At 42.8% G+C, this 20895-nt stretch overlaps 2 protein-coding genes and 1 long non-coding RNA gene across 7 annotated transcripts in view; 1 reads left to right on the plus strand and 2 right to left on the minus strand.

Annotated features, from left to right (window-relative positions):
* Positions 1-4984: 4984 nt before the first annotated feature.
* LOC115534158 (uncharacterized) lies at positions 4985-11239 on the minus strand. Its single transcript, XR_003974293.1, has 2 exons — positions 10607-11239; positions 4985-6701 (listed from the first exon to the last, which is right to left on the minus strand). It is a non-coding gene; the product is annotated as an uncharacterized LOC115534158 (long non-coding RNA).
* Positions 11240-11266: 27 nt separating this feature from the next.
* fam228a (family with sequence similarity 228 member A) lies at positions 11267-15312 on the plus strand. 3 transcript variants are annotated; one of them, XM_030344890.1, is made up of 9 exons: positions 11267-11390; positions 11848-11927; positions 13102-13200; positions 13284-13361; positions 13482-13673; positions 14138-14221; positions 14330-14417; positions 14549-14717; positions 14857-15312. In XM_030344890.1, exons 2-9 carry the CDS (start codon positions 11850-11852, stop codon positions 14942-14944), a joined length of 876 nt encoding a protein of 291 aa, XP_030200750.1. In that variant the 5' UTR covers positions 11267-11390; positions 11848-11849; the 3' UTR covers positions 14945-15312. The 3 variants fall into 3 exon arrangements, with proteins under 3 accessions (XP_030200750.1, XP_030200751.1, XP_030200749.1); XM_030344891.1 differs by having other exon boundaries at positions 11275-11416; positions 13290-13361; XM_030344889.1 differs by having other exon boundaries at positions 11276-11416.
* Positions 15313-15445: 133 nt separating this feature from the next.
* The window catches only part of itsn2a (intersectin 2a), a 57169-nt gene continuing 51719 nt past the window's right edge, over positions 15446-20895 (minus strand). For all 3 annotated transcript variants that reach the window (XM_030344888.1, XM_030344887.1, XM_030344885.1), the window contains 3 exons: positions 17827-17910; positions 16962-17135; positions 15446-16484 (listed from right to left, as the gene is read on the minus strand). In XM_030344888.1, coding sequence (XP_030200748.1) covers positions 16333-16484; positions 16962-17135; positions 17827-17910 — 410 coding nt within the window. In that variant the 3' untranslated portion in view covers positions 15446-16332. The remainder of the gene's footprint in view (positions 16485-16961; positions 17136-17826; positions 17911-20895) is intronic.

The raw sequence follows: 20895 nt of genomic DNA on the forward strand, positions 1-20895 counted from the left end.
CTCTTCTGGTCCTGTCCGTCCTTCACAATCCAATGGATTTGCATGCCAGTCACTCCTTCCTTGGCCATTTTGGCAGAGAGCTGGTGTATAGAGAATTGTGTTAATACGTTTTCATGGTTTATTTCTTAATCTCTTACATGTTTAAACCCAACTGTTATAATTGGTGTCTGTGTTACATTTTGGCATTTGAGCTCCTCATAACATAAAATACACATTAGAAAAAGTCACTCAAAAGTGTTCTCTCCCATCACACATGTTAGTTTATGTCACTAATTGTGAATAGACTCAAGTTAAGCATGTAAATAAATCTGTTGCTTTGTCATTTCAAATATTTTCCACCTCAGGAACTAACTAACCTGTTCAACAAACTGGCGTTGAACCTCCGGATTGGTCATGTCTGCCTCGGTGCTGATCTTTATCCTAAAGGTTGAGCGTTGTATCTGCAGTTCCTGACAGGCGACGTAAAAGAAATCCTTGGCAATTTTATCTCTATAATCTGCTGTAATAAAATTCATTGAAGCACAATTTTGCTTGCCTCTATAATTTGATGGCTGGCCTGTAATGCCAATTAAGGTAAGTGGTTCTACTCCCGTCAGACCAGTGGGACCATGGAATTTCTGTGGAGCCCGATCCATGCGTTTGAATTCATCAATGCATAGATTTGCTGTTTCCCTGTCGCGTCTCTCACAATTGCCAACTCAGTGTGGTGAGACACGCAGTATTTCCTCGCCTTGTACCAGGTCATTTTTTCTTGGACATAGATGTAGTTGCCTGCAGCTAAAACAAAATGAGAGAAAAACAAAAACATTGAATATTAATTCAGATTAACTTTATATCCCAATCATATTATTTATCCAACAGGATGCGGTGTCCGGAATAGTAGTTTTAATTTCATTATGTTACAAACTGCTAAAAATAAAAGACTTAACTACATAGTCAATTCAATTTGCAGAAATATCATGTTTTTTTTTTTAAGTTGAAGGTAAAGGGGGATGGGGTTAAACCTAGAGCAAAAACAAACTTTCGTATTTAACAATATAAATCCAGCGCACCATTAATGCAGACAGGACAGGCCAGATCGCTGCACCTCCTATCGGAACCATTCCCCTGTTTGGGGCATAATCACTGTACAGTTCTGTTTGGCGTCTACGTTGTTTGGTTCATCTCCGGCCCAATTGTCATAGTCTTGACCCATTTTGTAGTCTTGGTTGCCGTGGGACCACTGCCATCTGTGTGCGGTCATCATAAAGTCCGATCCATGCGATGTCAATGTCATAATCTGACCCTCTTCTGGACGCTTGCAGCCGTCTAGGTCTTCCAGGTGTCTATGGTCGCAGGTCATGAAACTGCTCCCTGCAGTATCGCTGAGCATCAGTCCAGCTCATCTTCTGATCCACGTGGTGGTAGAGTTTGGTGATGGGAGACGGCATGGTGTCCCACGAGCCCTGCAGGGGAAGCCGTCACAGCAAGAACAAATACATATATGTTACAGTCTCACAATCTCAGCATGGGTACCCCTAGTGGGGATCAAACCGCTAACCACTGACAGTGGTTAATGTCATGCTCTACAGTTGAGACAGACAGAAGCAACAACTGGAAAAACTTCCACAAACATTCACAGCTTTGTTGGGTAAATATACTTGGAAATGGTGCAAAACTGTCTTACAAGATTGTCCTATAACCCAGACCACAAATGTTTCTTACCTGAAAGGTAAGACGCCCTTAAGGAAAAAAATGATGTTCTTCCACATCCTGCAACATAAAAAATATAACATAAAAACACTTTAGGGCTTTGGCCCACTGTATTTTTTTTGCATGTTTGAGCATAAAATAAGAAAACAAAGAATGCAAAGGGTCTTTACATATCACACAAGTTTTAGATATAAATGTATGCACTATAACACAGCTACAACTTTTGCATTAAAACTTTGTAGTCAATGTTCTGATCCCACCTTTGTTGTTGAACAGCACCCCAACGCTCAGTTTTCGTTATTTAGTTCCGATCCATGGGATGTGTTTCCAGTGCAATGCCCGCACTGCATCCCACATCTCCCATTTTCCTTCATACAACAACCCGCCCCCAAAATAACCAATCATTCACATGATTCAAATTTATGTAAACAATTGGAGCCAGACAGCAGGCTTCAGAGGTGATTATGCAAAGGACACTACTTGTTTGTGTCAACATGCATTCAGGAAATCCATTGGCCTAATTTACACATTCTAAACAGTCTTAATGAATCGTTTGACCTTATGAAGAACAGAGGAGTCACCACACAAGTCAATGTTTTCATTGGCTTGTTATTTGTAGTTTTGTAGTAGGGCTTCATCGGGCTGGGTGAGGTTGCCTACTGTTACCCATTAAAGTAATCAGTGTGCACAAGTTAAACAAGGGGCCTCTACGAATTCTCTTTTTTGCAGCTCCGGCAGGGGAGATCAGCGGCAGTCCGCAGCTCCGCCAGATTCCTGCCAGGCAGTTACAAACTGGCAAATTATTATCTATTTTTTTAATTGAATCTCCCTGCTTCTGGACAGTGTTGGGAACGTAACTTTAAAAAATGTAATTAGTCATAATTACTCAATACTTGTTCCAAAAAAGTACTGAGTTAGTTACTGGTTTACTCTATAATCAAAGTAACTAGTTACTGTTCCATTGTTATTCCATTGCTCCAGACCTTGTTCCATTGTTATTCAACAGCTCAGAGGATCATACAGACATCCCTCTGTAGCCAATGACATCAGTCTATCTCTCTAGTTCACTTAAAGCATGAATATACAAGAATTATAAGGTAAAACATATTTACAAAGCAGCAAATGTTAAACACTTGATATTACCTGGCTTTCCTTGGTCAACAAGTGCTTGCATTCTGAGGGACATTTACATGTGTCCTCATTAACGTGTTACAAAAGAGTAGACCCCCAGCACCCTCATTTACGTAGAAGTGGCCCCTCAAAGACGGCTGTCTCACGTCACGGTGAGATGAAACACCCTCCCATGGTTCCTCATCTGTGGTTTTAGAATGTATATTCTGTAGGCTCCAAGTTGGAGTTAGGTTAACTAATCCATACCCCGTTAAAATCTTTAGGATTATGACTGCATATGCCACAGACAAATAAAGTGGCATTTGTTAAAACTATTACAATGCATATTTTACTGTTTAATTAATATTGCTTTCACAGGGCTCATCTCTTAAACCCATGTCCCGATGAAGCCCTACTACAAAACTACAAATAACAAGCCAATGAAAACATTTTGAAAAAGACAAGATGAACATTTCTGGGAGTGTGTGTGTGTGGATGATGGCTGGTTGAAGCAGCTCGCCTGGCTGAGTCTGTATTGGACTCACTACTTTTTTTGTAGTTGCAGATGCCTTATCACAAGCCCATATGTGTGATGAATAGGGGGCTTGCGTGTGTGTGTGCTGGGTGTGGCTAGTGTTATTTTCAGTGCATGTGATTGTACTTCGTCCGTTGTTTTTCTTTCACTTTATTTAGTTACCTGGTAATGGTTTGGTAATGGTGAAATGGGATATATATTGATATTCAATGTAGGGTTTTGTCTAGAACTTCAATAGTTTATTGACATTACGTTGGGTGTTAGGTTGCTTAGTAATTATTGTATCCACTTTTGGTGGTCGTTTTGGGTTGTGGGTAGGACCAGCGGAAACCTGGGGTTTCCATCTTTTTTAGGGGGAGGGCGTGACGGCTCTCTGGCCTTCGTTTGTCCTAATACTTGGTATTCTTGCTTCAATCAGGGGTGTGAGGCGTGGCTGGATTAGGCTGAATTGGGTGCCGGCTGCACTGGCGCCCTGCAGCCTTTAAAAGATCCTCCGCTCTGCCACACCGGGGAAGGCAGCAGGGCCACACCCACCTGACGGCTAGTTCGTTCCATGCCTGTGTTGGAAGGCGGACGGCTTCCGTAGCCCATTTGTGTTTGGTTGTACTCGTATTCGTTTTTTTTTATTTGGCGGCCGACGTTTTTGGCGGATGTGAGGTTTTGTTAATCCTTTGTTCTGTGAATCTGAATAAACCATATTGTTCATGGTGTTACCCCTATGTTTTATTCGATACATTTCGACAGATAAAAAACGACAGTGTTACCCTTTACGTTTTCATTGATAAAAACGACAGTGTTACCCTTAAATTTTATTTGACAAGGACACATTTTTTTTTTTTTTTAATGTTTTCTTTCATGACGACCAATAAAATAACGACAGTGTTACCCCCTTATATTTATTTGACAAAGCCAACAGTGTTACCCCTTATGTTTTTTTTCATGACGACCAATAAAAAACACAACAGTGTTATCCTTTGTTTTTTTTCGTGACGACCAATAAAAAACGTATTACCCCATATGTTTTTTTCATGACGACCAATAAAAAAACAGTGTCACCCCTTATGTTTCATTTGATAAAATGACAGTGTTTTGCCCCTCATGTTTCATTTGATTAAAACGACAGTGTTACCCCTTGTGTTTTTTTTCATGACGACCAAAGAAAAACAACAGTGTTACCCCCTTTGTTTTATTTGATAAATATCGACAGTGTTACCCCATTTTGTTTTTTTTCATGATGACCAATAAAGAACAACAGTGTTACCCCTTATGTTTTTTCATGACGACCAATCAAAAACAACAGTGTTAGGTGAACCATGCTCTGACCCGCTTATTTGTGCCGCATCCTTTCGGGCTGTGATGGTGTGTGAGACTTCTCGTTTGCGCTCAAACTTTACCTCCGTGAAAAATGTGATGTAAGATAGTGGGAGGTGTTGAAGTGCAGAAGTCGCGCCCTCCGGCTGTTAGCCCCACCCTCAGACAAAGCTGATTACAGCTGTAGCTGGTGGTGTTCTGTTGGCCGCCATGTAGAGAGATGTTCCCTGTGCGAAAGAAAATTCCCAAAGAAGAAGACGTGAAGAATGAGCGGTTAAAATTATTATTATTAATTAATTATTATTATTTTTTAGCACATCCTCCGCAGTACAGCCCTTTGCGTTCGCTTCATATTACTTTTATAAAAGAATATCATCTTTTACATAGCTTAAAATAACACAACAGCTCAGATGATTGTACACAGATATTGATTCAAACATGCAAGCTGGGTGGTTTCAGGGGTGTCCACATGAATCACCACAATGCAGCGATAGAAAACATTGCATTAACAAAACAAAATAAACATGCATTTCAATGACTGGAGATTACGCTGCCTGCAGCACTCGTCTAACAAGGAAAAGAGACAGAATTAGACAGTTAAATAAACGTAAATTGTCAGCATAACCAGCGCTTGACCAGGGACAGTGGAAATCAAGATGAAGGTTGGAACAGTGAGGCAGAGTGATGAAAAAGAAGAAAGCCCCTTGCAGGACAAAAATCCACTTAATGTTTTTTCAGGGAAAATTAATACTTTGTAGCTACAATTTTCCAGGGGGGACATCCTTATCCTTACACAAAGGAGAAAAACCAAAATATCTAGACCCTCTGCAACCAGCATCACCCCTTTGCGCACAAACAGCACTCCGAACAAACATACAGACCATAAGCTAGTCAGAGATAAAGAGAGAGAGACAGACTTTGGTGTTGGCATACTTATCGCATGTGGTCCTAAATGATGACCACTACAGGTGATAAGCTCTACCAAACACATTTGACAGCAGCAGTCATTGGCCCTACGTAACTACCCCCATGCCTTACTTTGTTACGATTTTAGTATGACTTTTTTTACCTTAAATAGTTAAATTGTGTATTAACTAGGTCAACTAGGTCCTTCATAGGCAGCTTGATCTTTGACTTCATAGGAAAAACATATTCAAGTCCTTTCATAAATTAAAGGACTGCTGGAATTAGGATTTGTGCAATTATGTGACAATCTAAAGGATCCGCAAAACTTTATTACATTTAAAAACACTAGACATTAGACATTAGCTTAACATTAGAATAGTAGTTTGAGAGATTTATTTTGATCTCTGAATGGCGTAGAGACTGTACGTTACAAAGAATGAAATAAAATGTAATTTACCTCGATTGCAGGCTTATACACTTCACAAAACGTGTTTTTCAAACTTTTTGTTCTTCGTCCCAGGTTAAAAAGCTGTCTTCAATTCAAGTTATAACCATTTATCGACTTCACAAATGCCCTTTAGTGCCAGTCAGCCCTATATAAGCCAGTCAGCCTATATAAAGCATTATTATGTATCCCTTATAGAGGATACCATGCTACAATTTATGGAAGTATGGTTATCTATAGACACGCCCAACTTTGATGCGCAGAGCAGCCTAGTAGGCCTACTCCAGCACTTCGGCATTCATATTTGTCTCAGTTGCGTTTGCGCATTGGCCAAACTCTGTCCAAACTCTCTTCCTCTGCCTTCATCTGCGATTCAGATTCAGCTGAATGGTGCGTAGCATGGCAGCCAGCACGTAAAAGAGCCCACCTGTATGCTGTGGCACAGTGCCTCGCCCAAAGCTGAGCGCTACGCACATCAGATTGAGAATCATTTCGCACAGAACGCAAATCGCTTCTATGAAGTGTTTACAATGATCGTCCCGCCGAGCTGGCCACGGCTTCTCGCCGTGGCTGATGCAGAAGATCATGCAGTTGGTGAAGTGACGCACGCCTCGGCGCAGGCGGGAGGAGCACCAAGTAGAGGTTTCCTGCCAGCTTGGTTAGCGCCTTAAAGAGCAGCCGCAGCTCTTGCAACCGCGTGGCCTGGAGATAAAGAGGGCAACGAGGTCAGAGAGTCAGGTCTAAGAACAAACAGCGTCTGCCACTGGATTAAAACTTAGTTTTACCGTAGTTGGCCTCATGTTATGGTTTTATCTTAGCACATGAAGCACAAAAAGGGCCAGAACATGGCCATTGCAAGGCCATTGTTGCTTGTGTGGGATGGAGTGCGTCAAGATCAAGTTTGGGGATATTCCATTGCGTCGCATTTAATTTTGGTCAATTATTTTCCAGCATTCAGCATTAATAGCCATAATCCAAGGAGACCCATGAAACTCCAATTTGGCAGAGTGGAACATGCATGCATATTTCGGGGGACCATAAGATTTTACGGTTTCTCAAAATGAGGCTCTTATTTCAGTAACGAGAAAACAGCTTAATTGGATAATCCTGCTGCGATAGAGCAGGTAATGGAGTAGTCGTATGAGTATGCGATTTGCATGGACGTTTACCCCTGGTTACAATGTCTACTGGGTCTCACACACACACACACACAACCACACACACACACACACACACACACACCCCCTGTGATAATGCCACAATTTGCATGATTTACGAAGCTTATGTAAAGGACATTAAGTCAACACAATTCCTCTTACCTGTGTCACTGCATGCAGTATAGCCTAGTATGTTTTTATCACAATTGTAACTAGCACAATGTTGTGTATTCATCAAATGAGGCTTATTATTATTATAATTTGCATGAGTGTGTATACTTGGCATTAAGTTAAAATTATATTTTATCAACATTTTTGTTCTTCCATATCCAGAACCATTTCAAAGAGCAGTTGATTTTCATTCAACACACACACACACACACACACCACACACACACACACACACACACACACACACACACACACACACACTGAATGATGTATTTATAGTAGGCTACCCTAGTTGTGTTTGAGCGTTGACCTGGTTAAAAACTTTGGATTTGGACTTTACTCAGTACAATTTACAGTGTTAAGGAACACACCGTTTCAGCTGCGATTTAAACACTGAGAATGGCTCACAGTTCTAGGCAGGTCAGAAAAAAGGGCTTTTTATGGTTCCACGTTCCCGCAACGCAAGGGGGTTACGGATCCCTTAAGGCCTTGCGTACCCTCCTTGCGTCCACCGCAAGGGCCAGACTTGCGCCTCCGAAAAAATCGTAACCTTCCGTCGAGGCGACGCAGCAGCAAGGGCTGTGATTGGTCCGCTTACCAAAACCCGGCGCAGAACCATAAACGTTCACGACTGCGTCGAAGCGTCTGCGTGGTCATTGCGTTGCGGGGACGTGGAACCATAAAAAGCCCTTAACGTCAACAAATGCTGAGCAGGGCCGAGCTCTCTGAGTGGCCAACGACGTGCGTCGCGACCTAGGTCGCATTGGTCGCGACGTAGGTCGCATTGGTCGCGACGTAGGTCGCTTTGGTCGCTGTGTTGGTCGCACGTCTGGCTGCCGTTTTGTCGTCTGGCTGCCGTTTTGGTCGCTGGCTGGCTCGGTCGCTCAAAGTCTATGGGCGGTCCTTAATCAGTTAATTTGCATGTTATTAACGGGTTTTTTGCGACAGTTGAAGTACCAGAAAGGGTGAAAGCTACTACAGCTCTTATTGCTAATATTGTTTTAATATTTCTATATTGAAGTACAGTTTAAAATGATGAAATCGTTGGTCTATCAGTCAAATAATGAATTTTATATCTTATATATAGCCTATATATTTGATTTGTTAAATGTCATTAAGCCTAATAAGGTATATTATGCACAAAGCACTTCGTTATAGAGTGATATATTAGTTATAATTAAGTGGTACAAGTGGTTGTGGCCCTAGGTTGGTAATCATCACAATGGCTGTTCGATACCCATCACGATCAGGTATATATTTGCCATTTTACTCAAACTCGTAATCGTAATCGGTCTCTTTCATTTGAACATTTTTGTATGATTTAGTACGATGGTATGATAATCATACGACGTAATGACGGGCAGCAACGCCTGGCTGGTATCGGCTGGCTAGCTGCGACGACAGGCCTGCCGCGCTGGCTGCCACTGTCCGCGCTGGCTGCCACTGTCCGCGCTGGCTGCCACTGGCCGCGCTGGCTGCCACTGGCCGCGCTGGCTGCCACTGGCCGCGCTGGCTGCCACTGGCCGCGCTGGCTGCCACTGGCTCTGGCAGGCTGACCGACTAGGTCGCGACCATAAAAGCGTCGCGACCCTTTTGGCGGCAAATAGGTCGCAACCAACCAGAGGTATGGCTGATTGAGCGACCTGTGGCAGCCAGCCATTGTCACCATGGCTGCTACCACAACCAAAAGCCTATGTTATCAGTTAACATCTCATTGAACAGAATAAATATAGGCTACGTGCGTCAGTGTAATAAAAACGTACATGCAATAATATATAGCTTAGATATTGATAGACCAATATGCCTTTTTATAATATAAAAATAAATAGGCCTTTTGGTCTATCCATCTATAATTAATTTTAAATTAACTTTGTAATACAGTGATGCGTATGAATTTGTATTGATTATATTGTAGCCTATAGCCTTTTCTTTTTTAAATGTCAAAGACTAATGAAATATCCCATGAAGCAAATTATAGTGTAATATAGTTCTATAAAAAGTGTAACGTGTCTATCATAAAAGCCACAGTTACACTTATTGATTATAAGTGTAACGATGCTTTCATTGTTAGCCACAGTGGTGTAAGTGGTAGCGATGCTAGGTTAGTATTCAAGAGTTCGTTGGTTCGAATTTATTCACAATCAGATAGATGTTTGCTCTTTTAGTCAAACTTATTGACGCTGGCTATGGCTGGCTGCCACAGGTCGCTCATTCAGCCATACCTCTGGTTGGTTGCGACCTATTTGCCGCCAAAAGGGTCGCGACGCTTTTATGGTCGCGACCTAGTCGGTCAGCCTGCCAGAGCCAGTGGCAGCCAGCGCGGCCGGCAAGTGGCAGCCAGCGCGGCCGGCAAGTGGCAGCCAGCGCGGCCGGCAAGTGGCAGCCAGCGCGGCCGGCAAGTGGCAGCCAGCGCGGCCAGTGGCAGCCAGCGCGGCTGGCCTGTCGTCGCAGCTAGCCAGCCGATACCAGCCAGCGTCGCAGCCCGTCATATAATTATCATACCATACCATCGTACTAAATCATACAAAAATGTTAAATGAAAGAGGCCGATTGCGTCAATAAGTTTGACTAAAAGAGCAAAAATGAATCAGTCCGTGGAGAGAATAGAACACCGGCCTTCAGGATCAATAACTTAGCGTCACTACCACTTGTACCACAGCTTGCGCCACTGTAGCATTGATTTCAAACTATTCCTCTTATATTAAAGTATAGCCTATCGCTCTATAACGAAGAACTTTGTGCATAATATACCTTATTAGGCTCAATGACATTTAACAAAACAAATATATAGGCTATATAAGATATAAAATACAATTAAATAAATTATTTGAATACGCCCCAAATTACAACTTATGTATTTAATTGATACTGATAGACCAACGATTTCATCATTTTAAACTGTAGCCTACTTCAATATAAAAATATTAAAACAATATTAGCAATAAAGAGCTGTAGGTAGTTTTCGCCAGAGAGCATGGCTTTCTGGTACTTCAACTGTCGCAAAAAAACCGTTAATAACATGCAAATTGACTGATAAGGACCGCCCATAGACTTTGAGCGACCGAGCCAGACGAGAAAACGGCAGCCAGACGAGCGACCAACACAGCGACCAATGCGACCTACGTCGCGACCAATGCGACCTAGGTCGCGACGCACGTCGTTGGCCACTCGAAGAGCTCGGCCCTACTGCAAATGCTCCTCGATTCCCCAGCAGACGCTGACTGGGCGTCAAGGCAGAGGTTCCGAATCATGTCGGACCTACTAACCAACACCTCTTACCGTCTATAAAACACAGGAGCCAGAGCAAGGCAATAGCCAGTGCCAATGAAGTCCACCAATCCATGAAGTCCTCTCGAAAACGAAACGTTGATTAAAAAATAAATATGATTATAAATAAAATGTAATTTCCAAGATATTCCTGGCTTGTCACGCTTTCGTCTCTCTGCTACTCATACCCTACTAATACCTTAACATTAAGTTGCTCATGGTCGCATAGCTTTCTCTGCAGGGGTCCTCCGGACAGTAGCCTATTCGTTAATGGTAAAGGTCCACCCTCGGTAATGCGTCAGGTGCTCATCACGGAAGTTGAGCGCCTGGTTGTCGTTGTTGTTGGGTTTCTAGGTTTCGTTTCTGACTAAACCTTCAAACAAGCATGGGAATCCGCCCTGTCAGGTTTACTAATACCTTTGTTATGTTGCATGGTAGGCCAGGCCTACCCCATAATGCACTTTAATTAGCCTACATTGTGTGTGTTGGAATGGAATGGCCTATTTCTGAAAATAAAACGTTTTAGCTTCCATCCTAAAGTTGAAGTTCATATCAGTAAGCCATGCATGCTTTATTTAGGACTGCGTTTTTTGTCAAACAAATCAGTAACCGTTGATCGTTTTTGACAAAGGAAAAACCACTCTTCGCCTTACCTTGTTCCTACTGCCTTGTTTGCTCGAGTGACGCGCTGCCATGGTAACGACCAATCAGCCGGTCGTTACCTGGGCCGACCTGGAGAAGGGACGGCTGTGAGGGCAGCTCAGCAGGTGTCTCCCCCGCATTCAGGCACCACCCGGTGGGTCCATCTATGTGGATTCGCTGGTAATTCGGTTAACCAATCCATTTTTTTGGGGGTGTCACGATTTGTTTAACTGATGGAATTTAAATGTGTATCGAGAATAGGGAATCCAACTCCGCCTGCTTTACAACCGCACGGGTATAACGTTATGACAATGCAAAGGAGTAAAAGATGAGTAAAGACGTGTATATATGTTTGTATATATATATATATATATATATATATATATATATATATAGTTTATTTATTGATTATATACGTTTATATTATCAAGTAGGCCTATGTTTGATACAAGAATAGGCTATGTCACTTATTTGCACCATGGAGTATTCTTGTTGAAGCAGGCCTGCATCTAGTATGGGTGTCGACTAATGGTTATTTGAGGTCGGCTTGACGTGTAACCTACAGGCAAATGCTTACAGCTAAAATTTGTTTTTGATATTTTACTATTGAGGAATGTCAACGAGAAGGAAAAACGTGACTGATGACGTGATTACCCATACTTCTCCTCCTCTGAGCTTTCTGCAGTCCAAGGTAAAGAAAACACCCATAACTTAATGTATCATTGCCATAGCCTACATTATTATTTTACAAATCTGCCTAGATTACAACTTTACGGATATGTGACAATACAGTGGGAGTGTATAATGTAGAACATTTATAGGCCTATATGTACATGTGTGACAGAATATGTAGGCTATCAATATATAATATATATATGGATACATATTCTGCATATGTAAAGGATGTCATGTCTAATTGTATAGCTTTTAGACTTAAGTGACTTTGAAAAGGAGGCTTCCTTTTGCTCTGGTTGACAAACACAATAGACTAAAAATCTATTTAATTCAGACTATTGAAAATAATAGCAGTAGGCCTGAAGCAATTCCAATTGTACATCTGATCTTACACAAAAATATATAGGCCTACAGCCTAGTCAAATCCTTGAGCATTAAATACATTTCAATAGTCATTATTGATGATTCATGAAGGGAGCTCCCATGTGTTTCATCAATCTGCGTTGCCAAGTCATGGTAAAACAGAGTCACCAATACATGTCCTACATGCGCGTTTGTAACGGTGAGACGCAGTTCGGGTTTCTGTGTAGTGACGTGATCTCTTACAGCGATGCCTCTCCTCGAGTACTGTGCACCTGTGCCACTGGCCCTGGCGAGGTGTATTCCTTAGGGCAGGGGTCTCAAACTCACCTTACCTGGGGGCCGCTGGAGGTTGAGTCTTGGTCAGGCTGGGCCGCATCAAATATTCCACAGAAAAAAGGAGCACAACTGACCCAATCTAAGTTAATGATCGGGCTATAAATAGATCACGTTGGCTATGTAATCGCTGACGACAGGGGACATTTCATAGTGGTTGGTGGAAACCGGGACATTTTAGCGTCCTTTGGCTTTTGTCCGGACTCGGGACACGCAACTCAAAATTGGGACTGTCCCGGCCAAATCGGGACATCTGGTTACCCTATCACAAGTCACGTGATAAAAAAGTGTGGCAAGCCGCTCAGCCAAAATGTGCGTTTGACAACAACGTGCGGGCCACACAAACACTAAACTTTGAAGTAGGGGGCCACAAAATATCATCCTGCGGGCCTCAATTGGCCCCCGGGCCGCGAGTTTGAGACCCCTGCCTTAGGGGGAGGCGTTAGTGTGTTACACCCAGCCGAAAGGCATCCAAAAATATAACGTTTTTTCAGATGAGCAGCAGGAGTGGACCAGGGCTCCGAAGAAGGGGAAGCAGGGAGGATTTATTATGGATTGGCTGGCTCTCTAATCCCACCATGAGGCCATTCGAGGTACTACAACTACTCAACAATGTTACGCGTGACTTTCAATTGTCTCAAATTAGTTATTATACAAACAATACAATTTATTTCAGGAACAGGTCGAGGACGAAATCCAAGAAGTAAGGACAATTATCAAACCAATTGTGGACGCGGAAAATGGCTTAATCAAGGTGATTTGGGGGACTTGGCATAGTTGGCAAATAATTTGACATATTTTCTTTGCTGGGAGAATAACTATAATTAGTCACCCACATCTAATCACTAATCACTTTGGCTGCGTGGATGTGCAGGACCTGGAGCGCTTCCTGGGTCGACGGGCAGTAACGGAGCAGCGACGGAGGGAACTCCTCCACAAACGCTGGACGGAGCGAGTGTGGCTGCCCATCCAGCGCAGGGTGGAGGATTTCTCCCGACTGTGCGTCCACGAGGGGGACAGGATGCGCTGTTTGAACGCGGACTACATCCGTCACTGCAATGCCAAGGTAGCGCTCTACGCTACTGCAGAGCTAACCAGTTATGATTGACAGAGATTCATCAGACAGGAAGACACCTTTTCCCGGAGAAAACATCTGCATTGTTGTTTTATTCTTCATAGTGGTTCTCTGTTGGGTGTATGGTTCTCTGACCGGGCGGCTAATTAAGCCAATTCAGCACTCCATCTACATGAGCAATACTTATTTTCAGATCTTTCTGTTGATATTAAAACGTTTGCTTCTAATACTATGAATGCCAATTATGGCTTCCATATCACCCCTTACCATCCCTGGTAGGAGGGATCCTCCTTGGTTCCTTCTTGGTTCCTTCTTCGTGCTTAATATATGGCCTGTAAAGCCCTTTTATACTGTAACTGTGAGCTATACAAGTACCACGACATCCAGTCATTGAGGAGACTGGATCTTCAATGACAGGCCCTATACTCTCCCCCTGGTCATGTGTTTGTTTTCAGGGCTTTGTGTCCCTAGACTGTTATGATCCCCAGGAGTACGACCCATTCCTCCTCAGCATCACAAGACCCCTCGACTGCTACAAGGTGAGGAAACATACCAACCCGACCACCACCACCTGCACCTGAGAACGTATGGAGTATTTGGGGCCGGTTTGCTACCGCTATTGATGTACAGCACGGACTTCTCCACAGCTCCAAATGCCCGTGTTAAAGGACCCGCTGTTGATGGACTCTCGTGAAAGGATCAGGGAGAAGAGAGCAGTCGTCTCTTGTAAAACAGGTATTCTAAAGAATCCTACCACACACACTCGAGAACCTCATCAAGACATTTGCCATTTGATCGGTGATGAGACTAGTTTGTGAGGTCTCCAAGCCTGATGTGAGTCTGATGGGTTAAACCCTTTGTTTTAGGTCGCTCGCACACACGGGAGGAAGTGAAGGAGCTTCTATCCCGTTTTAGTCCAGCTGCAGGGAAGCCCCCTCAGACCGCCCCGACTCAGACCTTTGCATCTGCTTACCTCACCTCCATCTCCACCACTAGAGAGACTCCGTTGGAGAGAGGGACCAAGTCCTCTCACAGGTTGTGAACTACACCTTCATCCATGTATATATGTTATAGAATAAACACATGGAAGTTGCTTTGGATAAAAGTGTCTGCCGAATGAGCGAATTGTAAATAGTACAAGCCAGATTGGGACCATTGTTTTTGTCATTCCCAGGCCAAATGTAATGCCCTACCAGATCGAAGCAACCAGTTTGGCTGATGGAAAATGCTATGAAGCCCGCTGTTGGTCAAGAAGAAGATGATGGCGACTACAGCTGCTACCACAACCTCTCTGCTTCCATCCGTACCGACTCACCCGTACCACAGATAGGCCTGTGGACTCCAGCTTTTTTGCCATAAACTCACTTGCGTAAACTCCCAGTTTGTAGCCTGCCTCTGTGACAGCGCATCAAGGAGACCACTGATTAGCCGTACCTGCTCATCACTGTCTTGTTCCTTATGATGCTTAGTCCTTTCGGGTCGTGAGGAAATGGTCACTTTTTGTGTCGTCATTTCCGGGCTATTACCGTCGGGGACAAAGAGGGGCACATGGGACAACAATATTTTTATTAGATATATTTTGTCAAAATATGTAAACTATAATCTTTTCATAAATGTCATGTCAAAATGATATTTATCTCATTATTATGTCATTGCACATCGCTGTTGATGTTCCAAACTGGAAATATTTTGTTTTTGACGAAGCCCCCGATTTGGGCTCTGTGAAAATGAGTCTAAAACAAAAAACACCAAGGAGGAATCTGTCTTTTTTCAATGTAAGTTTTATTTACGCCTCATTCAGGCCTCGAATAGGAGGCTTCGTGGCCCGAGACATCCTATTGTACAGTAGTGTGCAACAGTTCAAATTGGTTACATTTGCATTAGAATATATTAGAATAAAAACGGTGCCACAGATCTATATTTAAAGAACCCAATGCTCAAAGTCGATTATGGGTGTTCTTCTTACCAAACATGATTCTTCGATGGCAGTAAATGGTTATTAGACTGTAAACCCTCCAGCCATGGACATTGAGTTAATAAAGTGAATCACTTCTCTATCACCGACCTTCCAAAAACCATCCAAAATCCAAAATTTGCGGGATGTTCGCCAACAAAAAATGAAATAAATTAAAGAAAAGAAATTACAATAAAATAAGGTATTTTGTTATTTAAAACCTTTATAGGTTTTTCTGTTATCGCTGTGTGAGTGGCCTCAACACTGGTAACCTTGGCTCAGGGCAGTATATGGCAACATATGAGAACAATCCTGGAGAATGGTACTACGTACATTGGGAAGAAGAAGGCACTTTATGTATGTGTGTGTGTGTGCAAGGTAATAAATCGATATCCTTGTCTGTTAATATTTTTCTACAGGACATAAATCTATATGTTCGTCTATGTGTGTGCGTCTTTGTGTCTGTGTGTGTGTGTGAGCGTGTGTGTGTGTGCTTCTGTGTGTTAGCGTGTGCGTCTTTGTTTCTGCGCGTCTGTGTGCTAGCGTGTGTGTCTGTGTGTTAGCGTGTGCGTCTGTGTGTTTGTGTGTGCGTCTTTGATTCTGTGTGTTAGCGCGTGCGTCTTTTAGTGTGTGCATCTGTGCGTCAGCTCGTGGGTCTTTGTGTGTGTGTTGTGTGTGAGCGAGGGGGCCCATGTTTCACGCGGTCTGCTCGTAGAGCTGCAGGTCCAGCTTGACCAGCACCTCTCCGGTCGGCACCTCGTGCAGCAGCAGGCGGCGGGTCGCCGCGCCCTTGCTCTCCATCTCCTTCTTTATGGTTGCCACGGGAACCTCCGTGCGCCCCAGGAAATCTGAAAAGAAACAAGGGGACGTTCAGTCTCGTCGGCGCAGGCTTTCCATGCTTGTGCATGTATGTGCCCGTAAATGGACTGCATTTATACAGCGCTTTTATCTTTTCTCTCTCTTTTTTATTTGTCATTGCCATAAAGACAACGAGACAGTAGAGGCAACCAGACTTACACAGCTAATAATAAATAGATTCATAAATATCATACATAAAATAAAATAATATTTTATCCAAAGCACTTTACGATATTGCCTGAGGTTCACCAATTCATGCACACATTTACACACCGACCGACCATGCAAGGTGACAGCCAGCCCGTCGGGAGCATTTAGGGTCAGGTGCCTTGCACAGGGACACCTCGACACTCGAGCTAGGAGGAGCCGGGGATCGAACTGGCAACCTTGCGGTTACAAGCCAGACCCGCTATATCTCCTTAGCACTACAGACCCCCCCCCTCCGCGTATGTGATTGGACCACTGACCGTCGGGGGAGAACTGGTCCTTCTCGAACACTGTGATGCACAGGACGTCCTGGTAGAAATCCCGGACGAAGAACTGGCAGTTGAAGTTCCACTTGGGGTTGAGCGTGTCGCCGAGCGGCCGGGACGTGTAGCACTGGGCCCCCATGGTGAGCTCGCAGTACGGGTTGCTTTTACCTGAGGACATGGAGGAAGGGGATCTCGTTGAAAGGGACCGCTGCACCCTCTGAAGCGACGTTAGTGCCATCTGGGGGGGCTGCTCTCACTGGAGGCGGTCCAAGGAGCAGCATATGACTTTTGCCATATTTTAGGAAATCTTGAATGTTTACGTTGATTTTCACGTCATTTGTCATGTGAATGTTTGCAACACTTTCTGCCACCCTGCTTATGGTGCTGCTGCCTGCCATGGCAATAACTTTTTTTTATATCTCAAAGAGACTTTTCCTGGTTAGATAAAGGTGAAATTTATTCAATTTTTGAAGTGTTCAAGTGTCTCGTACGAGGACCTCAAAATTGTTGCCAACAGATTTTATGACACCATTTTCTCTTTTCATTAATCCCCTCACATCCTCTAGATTAAAGAGTAAATAGACCTCTGTTTTAATTAGGGAAGTCATGACAGTCATGAAGGTTTTAGGATAAACAACAATTTCATAGATTTTATTCCAAAATAACCGGGAAATGTCACAGACACTTTGAGGGACCAAACAGAACCGTTTTCGACTGAACCAAGTGGGTGGTTAACCTGCCCTTTGATAATTAAATATCCAATACCAGAATCATCCGTTCAGACAAGCGGTCTACCATGATAACATAGTGTGGTGGTCAACATGTGTGTAGGGAGCGTGGAGGTTGAGCGGGCTGTTACCGTTGGGCTTGCAGGCCTTGAGCTCTTGGGCCTCCGTGACGGTGACCAGGAGACGTCCGATGCCGCTGGTCTTCAGAGAACGCGCTGGGAACACAGAGAAGCGTTACCTTCAAACACACATTGTCTGACTGAGGGACTGCATTTCTGAATGGAAGGAGTGGACTATGAGGTGATTAGGAGTAGGGAGTTGACTTTGAGGTGATTAGGAATAGGGAGTTGACTTTGAGGTGATTAGGAGTAGGGAGATGACTTTGAGGTGATTAGGAGTAGGGAGTTGACTTTTAGGTGATTAGGAGTAGGGAGTTGACTTTGAGGTGATTAGGAATAGGGAGTTGACTTTGAGGTGATTAGGAGTAGGGAGTTGACTTTAGGTGATTAGGAGTAGGGAGTTGACTTTGAGGTGATTAGGAATAGGGAGTTGACTTTTAGGTGATTAGGAGTAGGGAGTTGACTTTGAGGTGATTAGGAGTAGGGAGCACCCCTTGCTGTACAGTTGAATTACATTCAATTAAGGCCTTAGTGTGTCGATCAATTCATGAATCAATCAATCAATCAATATCCTTTATTTAACCAGGTAAAATTCATTGAGATTAAAATCTCTTTTTCAAGAATGACCTGGCCAAGAAGGCAAGCACCATGATATAATAAAAACAATCAACCACAATTCTCATACACCACATTCAACGTCAGGTAAAGTACAATACAAGATCAGGGACAAGGACTATATGAAGATTGAAATGAGTACAGTTAAAATTAAATAAATAAACTGGTGACAGATGAATGAAAAAACCCGGACCGTTATCAGAAAATAGCTTTACAAACAATTGCATTGACCAAGAGAACTATCTTCTCTGTCCTTCAGGATTCCTTTGAATTCTCCCAAGGTGACCAGCTCCGGCAGCTTCAGCTGCTTTTGCACAGTGTTCCAGGGCATAAGGCGCAGCATATTGAAAGGCCTTTTTCCCTAACTCAGTTCTAGCTCTGGGTACCAACATCTGTAACACATCCTAGAACGCAAACCCTAGCTACATTTGTTTGTGGACATGTAAACACATAGATATGAAGGGACCAGCCCAATAAGACACTTGTAAACAAAAAACAACCAATGTTGAGAGTCTGCGTACAGATAGCGATGGACATTTTGCAGTGCATACAGGGTACAATGGTGGACACGATTCTCCACAGCCAGTTAAAAATCGCAGAGCACAGTGGTCAGACGGTATCCAATTTCTTGAGGTACTGGTCAGGGCGTTTATGAACAGCAGGTCACCGTAATCTAACAACGGTAAAAAGGTCGCAGTGAAACAGACGTTTCCTGGCCTGCCATGAGAAGCATGATTTATTTCTAAAAACGAAACCTAATTTAATTTTTAATTTGGAGACCAGTTTTTCAATATGAAGTTTAAAAGACAAATTTTCAATCAATAATGAAACCCAGGTATTTGTACGAATTTACCCTTTCAATTTCGGTCCCATGACTAGTTAAAAGCTTTGGCAAAACTTTTGGTAGAGCTTTTCCATTTGAAAAAAAGCATTAATTTAGTTTATCTGTATTTAAAAACCAATTTCAATTTTGTCAGCTGTGACTGCAGAACGTCCAAAGCAAGACCTGCAGGAAATGAAAAAGTGTCTGCCACTGATGGGGATGAACAATAAATAATAGTGTCATCTGCATAAAAATGACAGGCAGCATTGGTTATTGAGTCACAAAGATTGTTTACATAAATAGAAAACAACAATGGCCCTAATATGGAGCCTTGGGGCACGCCCTTTGATACAGGGAGAGAGGAGGACGAGGACCCAGCAAACTGGACACATTGCGTTCTTACTGACAATAATTCGAAAACCAGTCTACAGCCTGCCTAGATAAACCAATTTTTGAGTAGCCTGTCCTACCAAGGTGACATGGTCTACAGTATCAAATTGCCTTGGAAAGATCAATAAAAACAGCAGCACAATTACTTTTTACAATCCAGTGATTCAATTATATCATTAACACTTTTAATGTTGCAGTAATTGTGCTGTGTCATTTTCTAAAACCTGACTGGTGTTGGGATAAAATATTATTCACGTCTAAAAAGTCTTTCAGTTGGTCACTGACACACTTTTCAAGGACTTTGGCTAAAAACACATAGTTTAGAAATAGGCCTGTAATTGTTTAAACACTGTAGGATCACCTCCTTTCAACAAAGGCAGGACATAGGCAGATTTCCAAATGTTTAGGAATCTCATTATTAGAAAATGTCAGATTAAAAATAATGGGTAAGAGGTTCTGCTATGAAATCTACAGCCAACTTCAAAAATAATGGCTCAAGCTTGTCAGGACCTGCAGATTTAGCAGGGTCCAAATGGTTTTAGGGCTCTATAGACCTCAATTACGTCCAGTGGAACAATAATAAAAGATTGAACACAATCGTTATTTGGGAGTGAGGATGGAGAGGTATTCTGCAATATTATTAGAGTCCGGATGTAAAGACTCAAATTGAGAACCGGAGGAGACAAAATGTTCATTGAAGCAATTAAGAATTTCTAATTTATCAGTCAGCCTACATGAATCCTTTACAATACATGTTGGTAGGGTCGTTTGTGGCCACATTTCCAAAAGAAGATTTGATGGTTTTCCAGGAATTTTTAGGATCATTTAAGTCGCTAGTGGTTTTTAAGAGGTAGTATTCAGCTTAACCTGTTTGACAAGAGAGGTAAAGCGGTTTCGCAGCTGTCCTGAAAATCAGCCAGTCAGCATGAGAGTTGATTTTTCTGGCCTTAGCCCAGGCAATATCCCTTTCTTGTTGTAGACTAGACAGCTGAGAGGAAAACCAAGGATTGTCTCGACCTTTAACTCGAAATTTTGCGGAAAGGGGCATGTTTATTAATAATATTGGTGAAAGCATCATGAAAGTATTTCCATGCCAGTTCTACATCATTGAAAAGAGAGTATCCTGGACCAATCAAAGTCCCACAGATCATGGTGAAAAGCTTGCTCACAAAAATGTTTTAAATCTCGTTTAAAAATAATTCGAGACCTTGATTTTGGGAGCTTGGCTTGCCTCACTACGGCTATAGCACAAT

The sequence above is a fragment of the Gadus morhua genome, chromosome 21 (genome assembly GCF_902167405.1).
Source record: "Gadus morhua chromosome 21, gadMor3.0, whole genome shotgun sequence".
Taxonomy (NCBI): domain Eukaryota; kingdom Metazoa; phylum Chordata; class Actinopteri; order Gadiformes; family Gadidae; genus Gadus; species Gadus morhua.

What these genes read in the sequence shown, in the direction of transcription:
- fam228a (XM_030344890.1), top strand. Translation starts at nt 11,850, where the DNA reads ATGTCAACGAGAAGGAAAAACGTGACTGATGACGTGATTACCCATACT. An exon ending in CGGAAAATGGCTTAATCAAG is followed by an intron (nt 13,362 to 13,481) that starts GTGATTTGGGGG and finishes GTGGATGTGCAG; the next exon opens with GACCTGGAGCGCTTCCTGGG. An exon ending in TCCGTCACTGCAATGCCAAG is followed by an intron (nt 13,674 to 14,137) that starts GTAGCGCTCTAC and finishes GTTTGTTTTCAG; the next exon opens with GGCTTTGTGTCCCTAGACTG.